This window comes from Neocloeon triangulifer, unplaced genomic scaffold (assembly GCF_031216515.1).
Source record: "Neocloeon triangulifer isolate White Clay Creek 2 clone unplaced genomic scaffold, ASM3121651v1 ptg000012l, whole genome shotgun sequence".
NCBI classification, from domain to species: Eukaryota; Metazoa; Arthropoda; class Insecta; order Ephemeroptera; family Baetidae; genus Neocloeon; species Neocloeon triangulifer.
The window spans coordinates 15,703,782-15,726,936 of record NW_026775554.1 but is presented as its reverse complement, the minus strand read 5'-3'; the positions used below and the strand labels follow the sequence as shown (position 1 = coordinate 15,726,936).

At 38.8% G+C, this 23,155-nt stretch overlaps 1 protein-coding gene across 8 annotated transcripts in view; it reads right to left on the bottom strand.

Annotated features, from left to right (window-relative positions):
* The window catches only part of LOC132197113 (dachshund homolog 2), a 117,099-nt gene that overhangs the window by 84,719 nt on the left and 9,225 nt on the right, over positions 1 to 23,155 (bottom strand). For all 8 annotated transcript variants that reach the window (XM_059620195.1, XM_059620189.1, XM_059620190.1 and 5 more), the window contains exon 3: positions 16,949 to 18,198. In XM_059620195.1, the coding sequence (XP_059476178.1) occupies positions 16,949 to 17,628 (680 nt within the window). In that variant the 5' untranslated portion in view covers positions 17,629 to 18,198. The remainder of the gene's footprint in view (positions 1 to 16,948; positions 18,199 to 23,155) is intronic.

Genomic DNA, 23,155 nt, shown 5'->3' with positions numbered 1-23,155 from the left:
CGGAGTTATGCATATTTATGACCATGTCGGCGCGGAGCATTTCATATTTTTTTCTGTTCGTTTCAAGTGGCGCACGAATCGGTGGCCTTTAATGGTGTAACTGATAAACCGTGGCTTATTAAATATTTTAATAAAATGGAGACGTTGGAATATGTAATATAAATAAAATTTTCCTGAGAGAGCTGCTGTCTGTCACTTAATATTTCATTTCTCGGCGACGATAAAAAGCAGGGGCAGAAAAACGTATTATAAATTATTTAAGCTGTTAATTTATATTTCGTGTTTCTCATTCTGCGCGCCGCGCTTAATCGCATTACTGATTTATTTCGGGCCGGCCGCAGGAAGAAAGAAGGATTATCGCACCTCCAGCCACCACCACGCGCCCATGGCAGCTTCTTCTTCTTTTCTCACTCTGCTCGGATGATTTACTGGGCACAAAATAATATTTCCCCGCCGCTGTTATTTATTTAATAATCAATGTGATTTATTTACACCGACCGCACTTTGAAAGCGTTGGAGAAAATGCGATTTTTCCGTCGCCGTATATTACTTTTCCGTCACCACTTTTTCTCCACCTCTAAATCAATAGGTGAGATTTTCTCTTTCTCTGCTGCCAGTGAAACTCCGAAGCTACACGCAATCTGAGTCATACCGCAATAATAAAAACCATCCCGGTATAATTATTGCCGCAGCGGCACAAAAGGCAATAAATAATTTTATCTCTTTTCTTTGGCTGCTCCGGTTGGTTGCATGTTGAGCTGGCAAAAAACAACCCTTATCCACGTCACACGATATTTCACCACCCCGAGGGTGTTTTTCTCCGCACCTCGTCGGCCAGAAGTTTGGCCAAAACTTCTCTCCTTACCTGTCCGCTTGTTCCGAAAAGAGAGTCGGAGGGAACGAGAATTTCTTTCTCCCACGCAGCAGCTACCCACCTTTTCCTTTTCCTATGTCTATTAAAATGTTCGTTACATACAATAATATATAATATATATCCACGCAACGAAAAACTCTGCGGTTCGCCCAAATTGTGTTTCGTGCAGCTCAATCAAGTTGGCAGCAGAGAGTTGAAGAAATAAATTGCACCTCCGCCAAAAGTGGCACTTCTATTCTTAACGCGCCGGAACGCACCTGCTAATTAGGAATTCACGCTCCTCTCCAAATGCAAAAATAAAAAATAATGCTAATCTGCCAAATGCCTGCTCTTTCCGCTTTTAATAATTCTATTCAATTTAATTTCTGTCATTTGATGAGTCGGATAACGCCAAATTATTTGCAAAACAGCAGGTGCGGTTTTTTTTTCATTTTAATTTCGAACGCCAAAAATGTGAAAATTTCCTCGGAATGTTTAGGATGCATTTTTTTCTCATTCCAAGACCTTTATTATTTTTTTACATACCGTCATTATCCTAAGCGAATTACATGTAAAATGCGTTCACGCTAAGTGGTGATTAGTCCTCGCCGCTCTTTCAAATTACAAGTTCCACGGCTTGGGCACAATGATATAATTCAAGCCCTTGTTGGAATGATAAAAAACCGAGGCACTCGACTCGTTTAATTGTAGCATCTTCTACCTTCTGCTGCTGCTCAGAGAACGCAAAATGAAATAAATAAAAGGTTCTTAGGAAAACAAATGCCACTTACACAGCACACACTCCTGTCTCTCTCTTATTCTTTTTAATTCTTCAATGAAAACACAGAGCTGCCCGTGTTGTAATTACTACAATTACCGTCGAGCTCGCTTTTCGCTCTCCGCCGCAATCACACATCAATCCTGGCCCTGATTATAGCGCCAATCTAGCTGCGCGCGCGATTAACGTGTCATTCCCACTTTTAATTTATATTTATAGGATATACGGCTGCGGTCAAGCGCCGTTTACACCGGGCAAAAAATTTACCTGCTCTTGGGAGGGAAATATATTTTATTTCCAAGCCGAAAGTTCCCACAGTTGAGAGAGTGATATAATAAAGTGAAATAAAATAAAATGCTCGGCCGCTTGTAAAACACGGCGCTTTTTTTGTTGTGACTTATTTTTTTTTTTATTTTCTCTCTGTGAGCAATATGTTTATTGCCGGCGGTTTTTATTATTTTATTATCACCCACCCGGTGAAATGAACGAAAAATTTGACTGATAACCATCTCGAAAGGTTGAATGGATATTTACGAGCACGCAGCCAACAGCTGATCTCTCTGAATATTTCTCTCAAAAATACTACATCAGGAAGTTCAGTTTTAATTTATATAATTTAATAAAAAGATATAAAAAGTAAAACTCCTCTTTTTAGTGCTCAAGGTACGGAATTTTACGCTGTTTTTTGCACACGGAGGGAAATTTCAAAACACCTGGCTTCTTTGCAGCCTTTTTATATATTTCAGCGCGTCTTCTATCTTTCGTATATTTTTATTCCTCCAGCGGTGAATTTGCATACATTACCCCTGGAAGAAAGAATCGAGCTGTGTGCGGCTGCTGATACCAATCAATTTTTATTCCTTTCCAAAGTGCCGCGAATCGTGCTGTAATTTCGCAATAATTTATATTCTAGCGCAACCGGCAGAAGCGTTATTTTTGATTGAATGAGCAGCGCTAGAGGTCAGAGCATATAACTCGTTTTTCGACCGCTCTCTTCACGTGCTCGATATAAATTTTCGCGACCAAATGATTTATGCAAAAATTAAACAATTTTCACTTTCATCTTTTTTTCAATTTTTTTACACGGTAGCCGCGTTTTGTGGTAAACGAATTTTACAATTTTTGCTTTGCTGGCGCTTCACTCTTTCTCCTTTTATTATTTTTGATGGTTTATATAATAATAAAGCGTAACCGCAGCATTGTATTGATATTTATCAAAAGTGCTGTGCGCAAATTCATTTCACCGCTGAGAGAGTTTTGCTCTCTCGCCCGGAGTATTTGTTAATAAATTTTAACTCACAACGAGCTGCCGGCCAGGTTTTGTTGGCTGCTGCTATGCACACGTCGACCTCAAAAAGTGCTAGTGGACGAAACACACACAAGAGCAGGGGGTGCAGCAGATTTGGTCGAAATTATTGTGTATGGCAATAACGAGCACATGTTAAAGAACGCGCGATAAATAACTGAGGATATAGTTTGTTTATGGTTTAGAATCCCATGGCCGTGTCTCTAATAACTACAAAAATATTTTATTTTTAATAAAAACTTGGCTATAATTTAAATAAAAAAATATTTAATTATATTACTTTTTGTGTACTGTCTGATTCATGATTACATTTTATAGAATTTTATTTATTTAATTTTTAATTTTTTTGTTATTTTTAATATAATTAACTAAATGATAAAGGACTTGTTTTATTATGCGTATATGCATATTTTGTGCAAGATATTTAAGTGAGTCTGAAGAAAATAAATAATATTATGGCCAATCAATTTTAAAATTAATCAACATTTACTTGTACAGTTGTGGAGCCATGTACTATGTATTACAATCATATTTGAACCAATTTATAAATAATTCATTAAAAATTAACAACGACAAAAAAGTAATCAAAATGAATTAAAAAAGAATTGAGACACTTGAGACTAAATGCTGCATTTAATTTTTGCGAATAATACTGACTGACAATTTTTTTTTTTACATTTTGCATGCCAGCCGCCGCCGCCGCCACCACCACACAAAATATTCAAAATAATAGAGCGGTTTGCGGCCGACTGCCGGCTTTTACCTGCGCGCACTAGAGCTTTTAATATGGAATTCGCTCGAAAACGTTGTTCGTGTGCTACGGCAACATCTGCGATCCGATCAAATTAGAATCACAAAGACATTATAAACAGCACTCGGGACCGCAAATAATCGTAAAAGCTCGTGATCACGGCGGGTTCATTCCTGCTGGCGAGAGCAGCGGCACGGATATAGATGGTCTCGTGCGCTTAGCCTGTGGCCAAAATGAGGAAAAAATAAGAGAGAAAAAGATGCAGCCCCCTTAATCGGAGCGTTTCATTACCTCAATTGAGGCCCGACACGCCTTTTCTATGATTTTCGAGGAATTTTTATTGCCCAAGCCTATCATTTGGAAATAGCTTGGCAGGCATAGCGCGATCGATTTCTTGTCGGTCACACGCTGCTCAGCGAAAAACAGAGAAACAATAACTGAAGTAAATAGCACAATTTTAAATTTATAAAAAAGTAGCACTTATATTGATAGATTAATTTTATAAAAAATTGTAATAATCAAGTGTACTTTGCTAAATAATTTGTGATTTTTTTCCAGCTTTTTTTACATAATGCCAGGAATTTTGACAACTGCAAGGAGCGTTTCAAATTAACCGTGAAAGCGTCAAAAATATTGTTGAAAAGCTTCTGGAACGCAAGTTGACAAATATATAATCTTCTGTCTAAAAATATCCTTCGGGTAGAAAATTGGCCCAGTCGGACAGCCTTCGATTGTTCAAGAAAAAAAGAGAGATTCGTGCCGCTTTACACTTTTCAAGGGTAAACCCAGCAGCTTTTAGACAAAGGAATTTCCGTGAATTGCACATAAATATTTATAAAAGTTGAATAACGGGCCTCTCGCTGAGACGCAAAAGGGATAGAACAATGCCAGCGCCGGGTTAAAACTTAATTCAGCAGCACCCCAAAAATGCAGCGCCTTGGGACAAAAAGTCAGCTTGACGCAATGTGCGCGTGTGTTGTTCCAGATCTTTTCTGTTATTCCGCGAGGGTAGCATTATTTTCCCTTGTATACAGTTAAGCAATGACCTTAACAAGCAGCAACTTTATGAGTGCAGGATTTTCATAAAAAAAGGGCATAGCCTTGAAAAAAAGAGAAAAACATATATAAACGCGGCGGCCTCTTTTACCTCCTGCAGACTCATCCCCGCGCCACATGCATTATTGTATTTTTGTGTATACATGAGGGAAAAAATTGAAAAGTTGCATGTCAGGCGGAAAAATGCATCGGCAGCAATATTGTAACTGTGAGCGAGAAGTAGGTTAGCAATCATAAAAGCGAGGCGGCTGTCAAGGCAGATGGCACCGGCGGAGAGAAAAAATATGGCACAGGCGAAATTGATATACTTGTATATGTGCACGTTTGATGGGGAGTGAAAAAAAGGAAGACGAGAGAGAGCCGCGAGCAATAAAATCTATAAAGAGGCAATAAAAAATATAATTTTAGGAGACATCAAAAGAAAACCCACAGGGCTGTGCGAAAATTTCAGTGTCGCTTCTTTGAAAATCACTCAAATATTTTTGGTTTGGACGGAGCAAAGAAAAGAGCAGTCTAAGCAATGGATTACTTTTTTCTTTGTCTTTCAATATATACGCCTAAAACTTAGGCGGCTTCCTTTTTTCATTCTCTCAAGAAACCGCAGTGCTTTTGAGCCAACAGTGAAAGAGCAAATGGGGCCAACTGGGCAGCTTTTGGCTCTCGGTGGCACTCTTTCAAGTTTTTAAATTGGTCTCTTTGAAACGATTTTATTATTACTGCCTCCGTTTCCTGCCTCAATGAAAAAAAAATGGGATTTAAATAAATATTTTTACTGTTGTCTTTTGAAGTTTAGTAAAAATATTTAAAAATATTAAAATATTTTACTATATCTAAGGAATTGTTTTATTAACAAAGCGCACTTTCCGAGCGATAAATAATTCACCCTGGCACATATATTCGTTTTGCGCACAAGAAACATAATTACACGCAACCCGCTCGCATGCATGCTTAATTATACATTTATCAAGCAAAGGTGCATATTAATTGCTACATCTGGGGGGCGAGAAACAAGTTAGTTTCTCTTCGAAATGCATCGGCGGGGGAGTTTCTCGTCAGCAGTATCATTCTCACTTGGCGCCGTCTTCCACCATGAATTTCAAATATGAATTCAGCTCCCGTGTTCGTATACGTGCCGCTGACTAGTTAATTAAATGCAATCTAAGCCCGAGATGCAGCAGCGGCTCTGAAACTTCATTTCGAGCAAGGATCTCTCACGCGTGTTAATACATGTGGGGCTCTGCTTAATAGGAAATAAGGAAGAAGAGCCTGCGAGCACTTTGGGAGAAAATCACTGCACATGACAATCATTTCTGACGTAATTATTTCGAACGGCTTCAAGGGGTTGAAAATCAAAATCAATTGTGAACCGAAGCGGAGATTAATTTTTATAATTTATTTTTTCCCCTGAAATTTAATTAAAATATTCTTTTGGAAATTTACTGATAGCAAGTCCTTAGAGGTCTCTTTTGAAAAACAAATGAAAAGAAATGGCAACGAGATCTTAATTACTTTCCTCTCCCGACGCTGCTTTTTAATTCTTACATCCCCGCGCCACCGAATTGCATTTCCCGCTAATGAATTTTCCATTTACCACCAAAGTAGCTCCCTTTCTGTGCTTTTCCTGCTTCTTTCTCTTTTTCTCGCTGCTCCTTTTGAAACTGTGTGTGTTTTGTTTCTATGCAAAAGTTGATTCGGCGCCCACCAAAAGTAATTAGATTGTTAAGAAGTCGAACTCGCGGCGGCGGCGGACGGCGAAAAGAGCAGGGCACGCTTTTGTTTTTCTTTATTTCTGCTGACGCGCACTCCTTTCATGTAATTATAATACTCCCTCCGGTGCGTTTGATGTCAAGAGAAAAGAGACTTCAAAATCTCTAACTTAATTTCATCTCCGATTTCTTCCCTTCTTGTCATAAATGCCGTTCAAAATAATGTAGCAGAATATTTTTCCTCTTTATAAAATACGAAGAGTTAATTTACAGCTGGAGTGCAAGCAAAAGGAAATTTGAGGAAGTCTTTATTTTGTTATTCCAGCAGGTAATTCAGGTCCTCCTTTTGTGATCTTTTTACACATTAATAATAAAACTTGGAGGAAATTTCAGCGCCAACAATCAACCATGGGAAACTCACATTAAATTATAATTTTGTAAATAAATTTTTAATCACGTTTTTTTATAAGACTAAGAAAATTTTTTATGACCCGGGAATATAACATTTTTTTTTATTGATTAATTAAGTTGGCTATTCGTCTCAAATATAAAATATTACGCGCTTCAAACGCGAGTTCTCTCCTCTTCTGCATGGTGTGACCGCATCAAATTAGCTATCGCATGACTAGAGAGGTGCATTAGTGAGTGTTATGCAAATCAGCGACCGCTTTTTATTGCTGCCAAGGTGACATTACTCGATTTCCATTGGGCGGCCAGATCACCAAAGGCGGGGCGAACAAAGACTCGTAAAAAAGTGAAATGGAAATTTTTCCATTCGAGAGTGTACATTTTTTTTTCGAGCCGTGTGTGTGTCGTTCATTCGCACACCCCTTATATTCTCTCCTTTTTCAACTCTTTCCGAGCGTGCATTTCATTATTGTTATTAGTAATACTTGGCGTCGTTCTTTCTCTCCTCCTGCACGCATTATTACATCACACACAGCACACTCGAATAATGAAAAAGAGGCCTCCCGCCGCTGTAATTATCCAGCCATGCACTCTACACTCCATGTTTAGTTGTTAATTCATTCGTACGCGCCGTGTGTGAATTTTTCATGGCGTGGCACCCATGCAGCTCTCAATTTTTCGTCCCACTCCTAAAACTTTTTTTCAGTCAGATTATTTTTTGGTTTAAATAGAAGCATAAATGTGGTAACTTTTAAACAAGCAACTAAAAAAATTTATTGAAATTCATAATAAAACTTTTATATAATAAAATTTAATTTTTTTTGTGGATTTTAACTTAAATTTCATTTTATTTAAAATTATTGGATTTCATAGTTTATTTATTAAGGATGAAATTTTTTCCACGCGAAAGTTACATCTTTTTTTTTAAATTGCTGTCAATATGTAAATATATTTTAATATGTACCATACCGCGTGAATCATAAATATTCCTATGGTAACAATAATTTACTAAATGGAAGGTTGCCAACTGATGCGAATGGGTCTTTAAATTATATTCAAATGTTGCTAAAAAAAATGAACTAATCTATTGAAAATTATGAAATAACATCATTTAATTATAATTTATTCTTATAAATGAATGCAATAAGTTATTTCAGATTTTCGTGTAAGGTATTTGATATGAAAAGCATGAGCCGGCAATTCCCTTCTCACCTGCATAGTTTAGTATATTTTATGATAAAATTTCACGCCGTTTATATAATTATCGAACTGCTGCTTCACATGCGCATAATTCTGGGTGAGCAAACGAACACCGCGTGGAGGATTTCATTTGGGCTAATTGGTCGGTAGCGATTGTGCTTGTCAATCAAAAGCTCGCATATTATTTCATGGCTCGCGTGATCGCGCGCACAAATTCGTGCGATAATAGACAAAGCGGCTAGCAGATCCACTCGAAATGCACGCGACCCGCACCACCACCGTCAAAATGTATAATAATATAAATTCACCCGTAAAACGCTAAAAGCCTTTGCTGATCATCAGGCCTTAAGGCGACTTTCCACCCGAGCTCTCAATTTTCGATTTGCAACTGAACATATAAGAAGTGTGGAAGAAAGAAAGTTTTCTGCTTTCGGGAGCAAAAAATCAAGGGTTGCATCGAAGACAAAAAGCCGGGCAATTTATTATGCAGAAATAACGTTTTAATATCCACAGTGTTAGAGGAGGAGGCGCTCATTCGTTATTATATTGTGCTGCCTGGCGCTATTTTAAATGCATTACACTCACACATCGTGTGCTGTGGTACAATATCGCACGGCCATAAATTAGTCTCAACTTACGCCGAGTTGTTTTCTCCACCACCCGAAGAAGAGAAGAAGAAGAAGCGGAGCATTCTCTAAAATATTATTATTGCATCCCCCGGCTCACGGAGAATGGGTTGTGTGTGTGTGTTCTGATAGCGTACATAAAATAATGGTGTAATTATTCTCTCTCGCACCGTGTGCCAGCAGCTACCAGAATTATAAATAATAAAATAAACACACCTCTAGCTTTTTATCTCGGGCTGAGAGTTGTAAATATTATTCCTCGAGAGATAAAATAGGGAAGACGGGAGCCAGGAAGGCGCGAGACCGTTCACAATTTTTTGACTTGCATATTTTATTACATGCTTTATAAATCCGTGGTGTGCTGTGGGAACGTGACCGCGTATGTATGATTTTTAGAAAGTCTTTCGCGGCGACTAAAAGCATGAAATTGCAGCCAATTATATTAAATATGGGAATTCAATATTTATTCTGTGCAGGCATTTATTATATCGAAAGTTGTGATCGTGGCCGGCAATTAGCCACGGGTCCTTGCTCCAAAATCACGAATTTACAAAAATGGCTGCAGTTAAAAAAAATATTATATTACATACGCGAAGATAATTTTTATACAGATGATAAATGAAGTGTTAATTCGTTCAAAAATCACCGCAACTGCAAATGTGAAAACACGCTCGGCGCTTTCGGCAAAAGGTGCGACCGAGCAACCCTTCTTGAATTACCAACGTTTTATCAGCGCAGGCAAAAGGAAGAAAGGAAAAGCTTTTCTCTCCCCGGCCCGGCGAAAAATTGGATTTTGAATACTTTTTAAACATGGTTGACTCGCTCTCGCATCAAGATAAAAGCGGCATAGCAGCTCAGCAAAGGGTCAAAAATATAAATGCATTTTCAAGCGGCGGCAGCTGCCATATTATCCATTTCATCAGCGCGCGCGAGCAAAGGGGTAAAAGCTGCATATCATTAATTCGAAAAATCATTTTTAATCCTTTTCCATTTCGTTCCGTGTATGATGCTGGAGAAAAATTGTGAAAAAGGTGCTGCGAGCTGGGCGGCCATTTGTTCCGAAAGAGAGAGGAGGTGGATCGCGCTCACAATATTATATTTGGCGTTATTATTTTGATGTTATTACGCCGCCGACAACAATGGGTTATTTTATTGTATTGTGTGCTGATGATGGCGTCGCCGACGCCGCGGCTGACCTTTTTTCATATACATAGCTGCAGCAGCGATGGCATGACGAAAAATACAATAAATTCTCTACGCCCGTGCACCTTAGCGTGTGTGAGTTTGATGGGAAACAAAATGTCAAAAGTGTACATAAATAAGTTAAAATGAAGAAGGATGGTCTCTGCCCCACGAAACCTTTGATAAAAATTTATCACGAAACGTTAAATGGTTTAAATTATTCTAAAGCACAAAGTACAATTAAAATTGATTTTTGTTTCTTCTTCAATGTTCAAAAAAAAAATTTCAAAACTTTCTTCTATAGGTTTTAGCTTCTGTTTGCTTTTAGAGGAATAATATTTCAACACCTAAATAAAAGGTTAATTTTATTACGAAATTGAAACATGTGTTTAAATAAAATTTATGATCTGTTGAATTGCGAAACTATTTGATTCGCATGACCTGTAAGAAACCATGATGATCGAACAAAGCTCAGTAGCAAATTAAATCTTTCATCGGAGCAAAAATTTAAATAAATTTTATTTGACATTAAACAATTTGTTAACAGAATAAATAAATATTTCTTTTGAAAAAAAAAATTTAATTTGCAACAGTTTTTTTTTCGTGGTATTTTATTAAATTTAGGAAATATGTATAGATTGACTCCTTTTTTTATTGTGATTTTTGAATTGCGCTTGCGTTGTTATCAGGGACAATTGCATTTTGGTCTGATCTGGCGATGACTGCAGAACAATATTTTGTATGTAACATGCGTGGACGTGACAATGTTTTGTGTGCACCCCGACGGCGGGTATATATGCGAGCGTGATTTAAGCCCCGTCGTCCATTTGTCATCACATCAAGATTACGCAGCGCCGAGTTTTATATGCTGCCTTTGTTTTGCGTAATGCAAAATCGCGCCCCGTCCAATTAAAACGAGATAAAAATGTCATTTATTTTTAAAATGTGAAAATATGAGAGCGATGCTCAGCAGGATTAATTGGTAATAATTTTTAAAATGCGGAATTGCCGCTGACAAGATTTATTATCATTTGTTTCGAGAGCCAGCTGAAATTATACCAGCATATGGACGCTTTTTGTAACATGTAAACGCTGCTGCTGATAATCCTTTTAGTCCGAAAAGCGAAAACAAACAACAGAGCAAAATATCGCACAAATTAATGTCAAAACGACAAATGAAACGCGGTTAATGAAAGAAAAATCTGCGGGTCATTTGTCATTTGAAATAAATTATTTTTGTCAATGTAAGTTTTATGATCAGTATTGCGGCACAGCATTTTGGATTAATGTCCCAATTCCGTCGGCGGGACTGCTTTTCCTTAATCAATATTTTGATGAGACCTGCTGGCGTGTGCGAATTTCTCGAGGGACTGCGGCATAATAGTGCGCGGCATTCGGAGCCAGCAATATTGGTCTTGTTGCTCCGGCAGTAATCTGATTGCGGTCTCTCTGAAGAGCTGCTGCAATATCACCGGCACTACAATTAATTCCACGAGAGATGTATGTAGTGTACGCAGAGCAAAGCAAAGTTATAGTGCACAGCCAATCACGCACAACATTTAATACACTCGCACATACGAGCTGCGCCAGCCAGCAGGTATAATTAGACCCTTGCGCGTTCGGCACTTGCTCTAATTAATTTACCGCCAGAAAATTGAATAATGTGACGAGAGGACTTGACTCTAATCAGGCCCAATATTGCTCAGAATTTATAGAAAGTAATTCGGACTTTGTATAAACCTCGCCAAGATATATTGGCTGGAATTTATTTAATTTTCGATTATGTCAGGGCGTGTGTTGTGTACTTAAGAAGGTATGGCCATCAGGGACCGAAACTATAAGCTTAAGACGCTTCTTGAGAATGCTGAGACGATCCAAACTACAAAAGGATTAGGCCCAAGGAATACTTTGAAGTTCAAAGGCCATTTTCTAATTGCCAAGCATAATCTTTCTTTGAACAGCAAATAATTCCCTGCTCTCGCGTCCAGTGTGATCCATTAAGAGAACATTTTGCGCAAAAGCATAACTTGAGCAATATAACCGGCTAATAACTAATACCGCGCAGCCATATTATGCATTCCTATTATTATATACACATCTCGTTACTCTCTCCGCGGAGAGAGATGCGATGTGAATCAGGAGAGACAATAATAATAAGAGGATTTAGTTGTTGCATCGTGCGGTCTATAATTTTGAGGAAAAAATTTATATTCAAACTAAATGTTTCATCAAAACGCCGACAGCGATTCCCATCCGTGGAGAGAGCCATATGGAACCGCGCGCCGCAGCCGCTCAGCAATAACACACGACACGATTTCTCGAAAAATGTATAATAATCTGCACTGCGCCGTTTTAAAGGATATATGATTGTTTCAGATGAGTGCGCTTTTGTGAGAGAGAGAAAAAAATTACAGTGTCAGAGTTGAGGGAAATGAATTGGCGCCAATTATGCGTTATTTTTTATGTGATTTCGGGCCTAAACAGAAAAATAAAAACGCTGCACGCCGACGATTTTCCTTTTGAGTGAGTAAACACAGCAATCACGACTCTGAACGGGAATTTTAAAGGTCTCTGTGTATGCGAATAGCTTTTTTTCTAAAAAAAAATTTGTTTCAAAAATTATGCTATGCATCATATCAAAATTGTAAAAAGATAGGTTGATGTATGGAAAATTATTGACTCAATCAATTTCTCCCGCATTAATATCGAAAATTATTTTCAAGTTATTAATTTATATTATGGTTATATCAAACAATCTAATATACCTCACACCAAATAAATTTTTCATTTTTCATTTCAAACATGATAGAAAGTGATAACAAAGAATATAAAATAAAATTGCTAAAAACTTATTGCAAATATTAGTTAATTATAATGCATTTAACATCTCATTGGGTCTTATATAAATTTTTGTTATTAAAAAAAATTAATTCAATGAAATTAAAATAAATAAACATTTATTTTAATTAAATATAAAAATTTATAAAGCAATTATTAAAACTTTTAATAAATGATCATAATATTTTTTAGAAAAACACTTTCAATAAAATTTTTTTTATTCGTCAACGTTTCTCAGCAGGGCCGATTCGGACGCACATTTGGCGGCGAGCGAGGGCTCGACGCGGGCGAGCGGTGGTGGCGCGCGTTTCGGGGTGTGCGCCTGTGTGCTTTCGGCTCGGCGCCGCCGCTCAATGCTTTTGCAGCAGCGCACTCATTTGGCTGCGCCTCCGCAGTCGTACTGGCAGACGGCATGCAGACACAGAAGGACAAACGCAATGAATTCTCCCCTCTCGGTTTCATCTGTGAATGCCGCCGCTGCGCCAACATACAAGCGCCGGCTCCCCTATTTTCGTTCTCTCTCTCTCGCTCACACTGCGATTTCAATTGAGTGTGCGCCAACAGACAGACACACAGACGCAACCAGCACAATAAAAAAGCATTTCTCTCTGGCAAAGCGGGCGAGAGAAAGAGAGAGAGAGCGAGGTGAAATGGCACGAGATTTGTTCGCTGGGGGAGCGTCGGCGACAAAAAGCAGACACCTGTTGTATATTTTATGTTATTCCGCCAAAAGAGTGATTATTTTGTACGATTGCTGTTTTATTTTTAGATGTTTACAAATATACACAAAACAATTTATGTTTGTTTCGTTTTATTTATTTTTTACTCGCGGCTGGCAGTTCGAGGGCTTAATTAATTTGAAATGGTTGCGAGCAGGCAGTAAAACTGTCAGGAAGGAACCCCCTAATTTCGCAGCACACACGCGACCAATGCGCGCAATAAAAGTGAAAAATTGAGTTGTAATTCCTAATGATAATTTATTGTAATCGATTCCGGGCAGGAGGGGCAATAACACTTTGCAGATAAGATAAAGGAACTGTTTTAATAAAATAAATGTGAAATTCAGCAGTTAATCTATTAAAAGTATGAATACGACATTTGATATTTATATTAATTACTTCCTCCGCTATCCGCGAAACGTGTGGAAAACGCGATAAAAATGGTAATTAATTAATTTTTCTCTCGCATAGAGAAAAAAATAAAAATCCAAGTGAAATTTCAAATGGAATTTCAAATGAGGCGGCGAGCGTTGAGAAAAGTGTGGGACACACAAATCCCAGCGGAGGCGATGTTGAAAGAGCGATTTTGGCACGCAATTAGCGGGGACAAACAGAAAAGGAAAGGAAAAAGTGTCTCTCGTGCTTTCAATAATTGGGGCGGCTCGCCTTTGTTTCTGGGCGAGATTGCGTTCAATTATTCACGCGCGTGGAATGAGAGAGGTGCGAGTGAGTCCCTCTCTCTCTCTCTCTCTCACTCTGCAGGGACTCCTTGTTTGAGTCGTGTAAACACACAACACACGCAGACTGCTGTGTGTTCTCTGTGCAGTGATGATGATTGTAAAACCACCAAACCAACCACCAGCATCCATGCAATGTCTACATTTACAATTGTTGGAGCGCAGCAGGACGCTCCTCTTTCGAGATGCCCCTCGCTGTTTAATATCTTCTTTTGGGGATGCCGCGGCTCCTTCTCAGGCCCACCGCGTGCTTTTTGATAAACCAGGCTATTTATCTGTCTGTCTGTTTGTATGCGAGAGCGAGCACGCTGCCGCGGTTAATTCAATTTATTGTTGCGCGACCCTCATTGTTGTGGAGCGTGGAAAACAAACTCAAGTGAGGCGAGAAAAAGAAAAGATTCTCAGCTTCGACCCACGCTGAGAGGAAAATTAGGTGGGAGGTGCGAAAGACTTGGTAAAAATATATGGAGATGCAACGGCGACAGGGGAAAGCAGAAAGGGGCAAGCAACCCGCGCCAACTCTTTGACGAACCGGTTGCATACCTTTGAAAATATTTCCCCACAAGAGCTACAAATTGATTGTAAGTGGATTTTTTTTTAAGTTTGTTCATATTTTAAGTCTAGCATATCAACATTAAGACATAATTTTAATTTCATTAATGTTTATTATTTTTCATCTTGATATAAATTTAATTAGAAAAATGATATAGTTCCATGGTTCCAAATATTTAATCAAAATTATGTCCATACAAGCATACAGGATCCCAACACAGCCCAAGCCAAGCAAACTTTTTCAATAATATAACACTACAATGCCAAGTCTGAAGATTTTTTATAAATTTAGAAGATACAATTCTGTAAAACAAATAGTTAGAAAAAAAATTTAATTATTTTAGTGTCATACATAAAAATTAACTAAATATATTTAATAAAATTTATGATAAATAATAAAATTTAAAGAATACATTTATTTAAATTACTACTAAAAAATAAAATTTTATTTAAAAAATTTAGTAACTAATTTAAATATAAATGTTTTTTTTTTATAAAACAAGTTAATTAGAATTTTGAACAATAGGCCATTCCAATCAAAGTGCAGCCAATCAACTAAGCGTGATTTTGACTTATTGGCCGGCTGCACGCAGAAACAGAGATTGCTCCCCATCAGAACAACACGAGAGCGTTCGTCCTGTCGCTGATGAGATGATGTGTTGGCCGCGTTATTGTTTGCACTTGCATGTGAGTGAGTGAGCGAGCGACTCTATACATGTACGTATAAATATTGTTGCAGCGGCGTCGATACACACACAAGTTATATAATTCGACGTGTGTGTGTGTGTGTGTATGTATGTGTATATTATCTGGGGAAATAATGGCCCTCTGCATGGCTAGATACAGATATTGCAGCCAATAATATTGATAATAAGACCAGTCCCGGCGTAGCTATTTGAAACAATATTATTCGGTGCTGATTGACTATACTGCGTGTGTACAGAAGGAAGGGGTTATTACACTGAATGCACTCTCCCTGTTTGTATGCACATGCATACAAACACGATCTATTGTTTATATCATATTTGTGTGCGCCGGCGAAAATTTTAATCAAGCTGAAAACTGGCCACATATAGTAAAAATAATCACAGATAATGGAAACTGACTAAAATCTTTTCACTCTCAAACACCGCAGGTTTTTCTACAGCAAAGTCTAATATGATTATCATATTTAAAATAAATTACTTTTTTTACTTTTTAATATTAATTAAAATTAAATTGTCCTCACAATTATTTTACCGATTTAAAGGAAAATCTGATAATTTATTTTCCAAATTTTAATTCAGCGAGAATTACGACCTACCCTTCCAGATCAGTTTTGAGTGTTTATGTGAAAATATTTGGGTGTGCAGAAGGCGGCTGGCTGGCATATTATTATCACAAAATCAGAGAGACAGCAGAAGCGCGGCGCAGAGGCCGACGGCGTTTCCGTTTCTGTCATTGAGACATTTCATAATTGTGTATTTAGAAAATTGCCGCTGAGCGATTGTTTATTTTTTAAAGTTGTGACATGTGTGCTGTGTATGACAAATAGCTATTTTAAAATGCTGCTCTGCGGCCTGCTGGTTATTAAGCCCACTTTTTTGACACAACTCTTGGGCTTAACAGAAGCAGTCGTCGCGACTCCATTCGTAGACGGATTTATATTTATGCGTGCGTGTTTAACTTAAGGAGCAGATGAGAGGAGCAGTGTACATAAGAAAGAGCTAGAGAGTGTATCACACGACTAAATAGCTTTTATCTGCTGCGCTCGAGTGGCCTGCCGGCTTTTATTTTCACAAGTCGCATCTGTATTTTGTTAAGAGAAAGAAAACTGCCATCGGGCTCGCAGCGCCAAGATATATCAAATCAAGCAAATGTTTGGATTCAAAAGTGACATTTTATCATCTTACAAAAAAAAAAATGTAAATTTCTTACAAGCGACATATCTATTTAAAACTTTTGATCTACCCCGCACATCCGCGTGGATTAATCGCCGACCCACCCTGCCTTTCGGACGTTTATTAACCCACCGGGAGGAGTAAAAGCATCGATTTTCGCGTGCCGTTCCACATCCCTATTAACCGCGCGCGCTCATCATCCCCCGAAACACACGGCGTGCCTATATATACAGGGAAGAGAAGAGGGTTGTATAAAGTAAAGGGGAATTGTATATAATATACGGACGACGATATCAAATCTCAAAATAGGTTTTATATAAAAAATTGTGGGACTAGAATTGAAAGGGTTGTCTTACCTGGCGGTGGTGCAGTCCCTGTAGAGGACGTCAAAGTCCTTGCAGCACAGCAGTTTGCATCGGTTGACGCCGGGCTGGATGGCGCCGAGGCCGCGCAGGATGCGCACCTGTTCGACGTTGCAGACCAACGGGACGATGTCGAGTCGCTTGAGTTTGGTGTAGACGGTGTGGAGGCCGCCGACCAGGTGTTTGAGGAAGAGTTCAAACGCCTGCGGCAGGCACAGCATGGTCTCGCCCGAGATGATGAAGGCGGCCACCTTTTGGCCGCGGTACTCGACCAACTTGCACTCGTTGGCCGTCGGGTCGTTGCTCGCAATCGGAGGCGGACTGTTGTAGGAGGCGCGCTCGAGGGCGGCGGCCGCGGCCGCCGCCGCGTGGTGGTGGCTCAGTTCGGCCGGCAGGCCGGCCAGCGAGCCCATTGCAGACATCAGGAGGGAAGGGTGTCCCAGCGGAGGCGGCCGGCCCATCAGGCCCAGCGAGGTCGGGGTGGCGATCGGCGAGCCGAGGGGGCTGTTGCCCGAGGCCGGCGACCGGTGGCCCGGGGGCGGCATGTGCATGGGCGAGGGTGAGGCGGCCGGGGGTGGTTGGGGGGCCACGACTGGCGGCGATGACATCTGCTTTCGTGGTGACGGCGAGCTGCGGTCACTGCTCGATGAGTCCATGACCGAGTCCATGCTCATGTTTCAGGCCCAGAGTGCTGTTGTTGTTGTGTGTTGTTGCCGTTCGTATATGTGTGAGTCGCGGTGTTGCTTGCTCTTTCAGTCGATCCGATTGCGACGCACAAGAAACTGCTTCTGCGAGGGTACCCGGCACCGGCCAGAGGAGGAGTGTGAGTCCCACTGTTTCATTCTCCACATGCGCCGCGCCGTTTCTATTGGTGCCGCACTCGGCGCCGCCGCCCCCCGCCATTGGTGGAGCCGCTTAACGGCTCACTTGTCAGAAGGGGATGCTCCAATCGTGTCCGTTTGTTTCTCTCTCTCCGGCACCGCCGCCGCCGCCGTTTTTATTATTTCGCCGTTTCTTATTCTTCTCTGCGCGCTGCGTTTTCCGTACGAGTCGATCTGCAGCACCGCGGCACCAGCGCCCTTTGCTTTGCGCCTCTTGTTTGGCTCCGCCGGCAACCCCCTTCAGCCCTTTCCTCGATTTGCATCTTCTGGCAAAAGCTGCTTTTTATTCGATTCGCGTGAAAAATGAGCCCTTTCCGCGAGCTGATTGCGAATTTCCAGACCGTGCGCCGGGAGAAAAGTTTCCTGCAACATAGAGAAAACGTGTTAAACTTGCCTCATCATCTTATCGCAAAGAAATAAAAAAAATTGAAAATATTTGTTTTTGTAACTGTTGAAAATGCAATCAAATCATATTAAATGCTTTTGTAATCAAAGAAATTCTCTATTTATTTTTTTCAAATTTATTATTATTTTTTTATAGAATTAAAATTCAATGTAGGTTGAGATAGTGAATCTCAAGTGATTAAGATCTACTGGAAACTTATGATAAAAAAAAATAATTTAGCAGTTAAATTAATTTTTATGAATTTACATCATGCCCATAACTCTAACTGTAAATTGAATATTGGGTATTGATATTTCAATTTTTACAACTGATTAATTTAGCACGTGATGAAAGAGACCTAAAGGAAAAAATGTGGAATCTCTGCGTGATGTCTTTTAAAATTTATCATTCACCCAAAACTTTAAGTATTTTTTTCCTTTTTTTTTAATCATAATTTTAAAATTGCTTAACAACTATGCTCTTGGAAATTAAACACATTAAGTTGAGAGTCGATACAATGCTAAATAATCCACTGACTACATAATTAATCTGTTTTGAGTGGAACAGCACCCTGCTCCCTCTAAAACAATCACTCTCCAATCTGCTCAAAATTCCTAACCAACACGCACAACTCTCGACGAGTCAATTCATGGTGTTGAGGTAAAAGTTGCAAACCCGGTGCGGATATATATTTGCTCCAAATAAACGTAATCAAACATCATCAATACAACGCACTGGGGTTGCTCAACAATACACCTATGATATATACGAAGCTGGGGGCGAATGTGTTCTGCCGTTGAATGTATAGGCAACCCTAGACACACTCGCAGTCCCCCTCTCGCGAATATATGCAAAGTAGTGCGCGTGTGATCCACATGGGTCGCGAAAATGCAAAATATATATAATGTAAAAGTCGGAGCGGCGTTTTTATTCTTAAAAGCCGCCATCTATTAGGTCAACCCTCCACTAGCAATTTGAAGGGGTGCCGAGCAACCAGCGATGAATTTACCCTTGGCTGACTGCGAGCATCTCGCACTCGATTAAATTGCCCGCCACTTAAACCGCGTGCCCTACTTTTCCTCTCTTTTGCTGGGCAGGAAGAAAATTCTTGTTTGCAAACTTTTGAAAATCATAAATCATGGAAAACAAAAATTATAAATTATTTAATGTCAGTGTGAAAAGTTAGGACAAATAAAAAATTAATGAAAGTTGCAAGAGAAACCATTCAATACTATTTTCAATTGGAAAAATATGTTTAATATTTTGACCCTTTGAATATATTTTTCAAGATTGTTGAAGTGACCGGTGCACAGTTCAGTGACCTCCTTTCTCGCCCCGAGGCACTATCTGGCTTGCTCATCGCGGGACAGAAAGGGGTGTCGCTTATGCTTCCCGCCGCTCCGTCGCTTCCTTCTGGTTGCATAATGCACATCTCTCTCTCCTCTTTCTTTCTCTTTCTAATCTTTCTCTCCCGCCGCTCTCCGAGTTATGCAATCTGCAGCGCATCTTTATTGCATGCGGTTGCATAAATTACAATTTGCATTCCAATTCCACGTCTCTAGCCTGTGTGCAATTTGCTTTCTGACTCGCCCGCCTGGCAAAACCTTATTACATTTTAAAATGCAAATTTAACCTCTAAATCTAGTTAGTGTAAAGACTTTTATTTTTTTATTTATGAACTTTATCATAGATTGTAACAAAGACAATTTTTTTTTTATAAACACATAAAATATTTATACTCAATAATCATGGAATTTAAATAAGTTTTAATTACTTTGCTATACAAACATTTTATTAATTTTTTTATAAATCATTTTTTTAATAATTTTTTAAAACTCAATCATTTACAAAATTTCATATAATTGGGAAATATGCATACAAGTTATACAAAATATATCTAAAGATGTAGAATTATTATAAAAAATTTATTCTATCTTTCAACATCTTCTTTATTAAAGTTGTGAACTCAAATTTCTATTAGCCTGCATCAGTGTTCATTTGATAATATCATTGAGTAAAAAGTAATAATTAATTAATTGCCAATGTGAACAAAACTCAAAATTTTTTAAATTCAGTCAAACCTGTAGTTTGAGAAGCAGAATGGAAATATATTTGCGCTGCCAGAAATTTTGTCTGCAAATTTTTTTGCCTTATTTCCTGATAATTTAGAAGTCGAAATTATGCATTCATACAAATATCGGTAGGCGATAATCAATTAGTGGGTCGCAGCAGCAAATAATTAGCGGTGCCGAGCGAGCGGTCAATATTGGACTTTTTCAAACAAGCGAGCAAATGAATGCAAATTTATTAATAAATATAAAATGAGGCTGCTACTGTGCGCGCGGCGAGCGGCGGTTGTAATTAAATGCTGGCGATTGTATGACCGGCGGCCGTTTTTCAAAGTGCAGCGTGACGTGTGCATTTGAGCATTGGCGCTCAACCACCACAGCCGCCGCCCAACCTGGCAAATAATAATTGCAGCGCATGCACTTTTAATGCGGCTCAGACATGTAAATTGCGCCCCGGCTATGCCAGAGTAAATATGTGAAAATTGTTATTTTGCTATCGTACTCGGCCGCTAATTACACGTGTCAGTGCAGCCCTTTTTGACAGCCACAATAAATCCTCGCGATTTGCATAAAGTCGTGTGCTCTCGAGCGTTTTTATCGCGCATGAAATTTCTTTGGTTTTAATTTCCTTACGCGTGGTGCTGAAAGGAGGGAAAATGTGAGGAAAGTTTATCAATCAACAGTCTGCCTGCGCACCTAGGACATTTCAATTATGCTCCTTATTGAAGCGATTACTTTCTAATCGCTATAGTGCAAAAATCGTTCATCGATCATGCGCGGCAATTAAAAGTTAAATTGCGTCCAATTAATATTTCTGATTTGCATAAGACACTTGATGAAGTATTGCATAGACCATGTTAATTTATTATCATTATGTTTTAAGAAATTATGTGCAAAAAAAATTTTGAAAGAATTATTTACGATAATTTTTTTCATTTTTGAAAACTAAAATATTTTTTTAATAATTTCCTTTAGGTAAATAAATAAAAATCTCCCTAAAAGCTTGTAGTTCTAAGGCTCACAGTTCACTGACCCATTTAAAAGTTTTGTGTCAGTATTTATGCAATAAAACGAGAAATACCTGAGATGGAAAAAAGAAACATGATGAAATTGTATCGACATGGAGCAAAAAGCATCCCTAGGGGCACGTATTTCATTTTCCATTTCGGCTTTTAACAAAAATCAAAGCCTGAGAGGACGCTTTTATTGCACCTGTTGTGTTTACAGTCGTAGAAAAAGTCTATCTCCCCCTGAAATGAATGAAAACGTGTGTGATTCTTCTACCTGGCGCAAACACAGCAAAGGTGCAACGACCTTGTGAAAGCATGAGACGTGCTCTGAAGTGGCGCCGATGCATCCCCTGCATCTTTTTTTCAGCCCCAACTATACACTTTTATTGCACCTCAAACAGAAAAATTCCAAATGAGAAAGATATTTTTTGTCGCTCTAAAATTTACAGTTTTATTGAATGGAATAAAGCAGAGGCAAGTAAAATTTAAAATTAAATACTTTGTCGGCTTCCTTCAAAAAGCAAATATTGCAGTCGTAAATTCAACTTGTAAGACTTTATACTCATAATGCAGAGTCAGTTGAGTCAGTAAATTAAATAACTAAATTTTGTATTTTTAAAACAAACTATAAATATTTATTTCATTAAAATAAATGCAAATAGTTTGATTTTTCTACTAAAATGATGAGAGATCATTTTAATAATAAGCCCCTGCAACACTGACTAAAAATATTTAAGAAGTATAAAGAAAAAAAATAATAATTTAATAAATATTGTTTTTTCCCATATTTCAAGACTTACAATATTTTCTTATTTTCTTTTTTATTTAATAAAAAATAATTTTTAAGACTTACAGCGTTTTTCCTATAATAAAAATATATGATTTAATTCAATCGATAGATAAATATTCTACAAATTAACTAGAATTCTGTTTTACTGATTTTAAAATTTTTTCGTGTCATAACTTGACAGTTTTTTATTTTAGGGCCGGTTAGAAATTTAATTCAAAAGGCGGAATCCAAACAAAGCCTCTGTGCGTTTCGCCGGTTTGAAAACACAATTTTGCTCGCTAATTACCTGAGCCCAAAAGTCAATTAAAATTTGCAATAAATTACCGGCTATGGCCGAGCTGCGCTGGTAACCATTAGAGACTCACCCGTGCACAGTTTTCGTATAATCAAACCCGAAATCCACAATCAGGCCGGTTGTTTGCTCATTTCCGCCGCCAATATAATAATAGATCAAAATTCGGAGCTGCGGAAAAGTTTGCACGCACGTGCGTCACACGGGTGAATAGAAAGCTGCGTGCAGTTTTGCGGCACCTAGGCGGCGATTTTGAATGGGATATTAGTTGCCGGCTGGCGACACAACTAACTAAAATAACGAACAGAGCGAGTGAGAGAGCAGAGGCGGCCAACACACGGGCCTTGTTTTACACATACAGGGCAAAATAGATTCGAGAGCAACGCAAACAGGGTGCTTATCGGCATGACCATAAGTGTGCAGTCTATGCGGCCATAAACCGGGCGCGCACTATTTATGCACGCCATTGTGGCCATTGTTTGTCTCTCGTGTTTCTCATTTTTCGCACTCCAAGTTTGCCAATGTTATTGCCATTATTGTTAATTTTGCTGCGAAACTATTGAAAAGCAACCCGCCGACCGTGCAGCCGCTCGCTCTCGTTATAATGTAATAATATTTAGTGGCTCCGATTATTATTACTCTATATACCGACTGGCCGCGCGCGGCCAGTGTACCTTGAATTACTATTATAATAGTCGGCTAGTATTATCATTATATTGCCGGGGTGTTATTCATTAGCATTAACATGCAGCCGGCCGCAAAATGAGCACAATT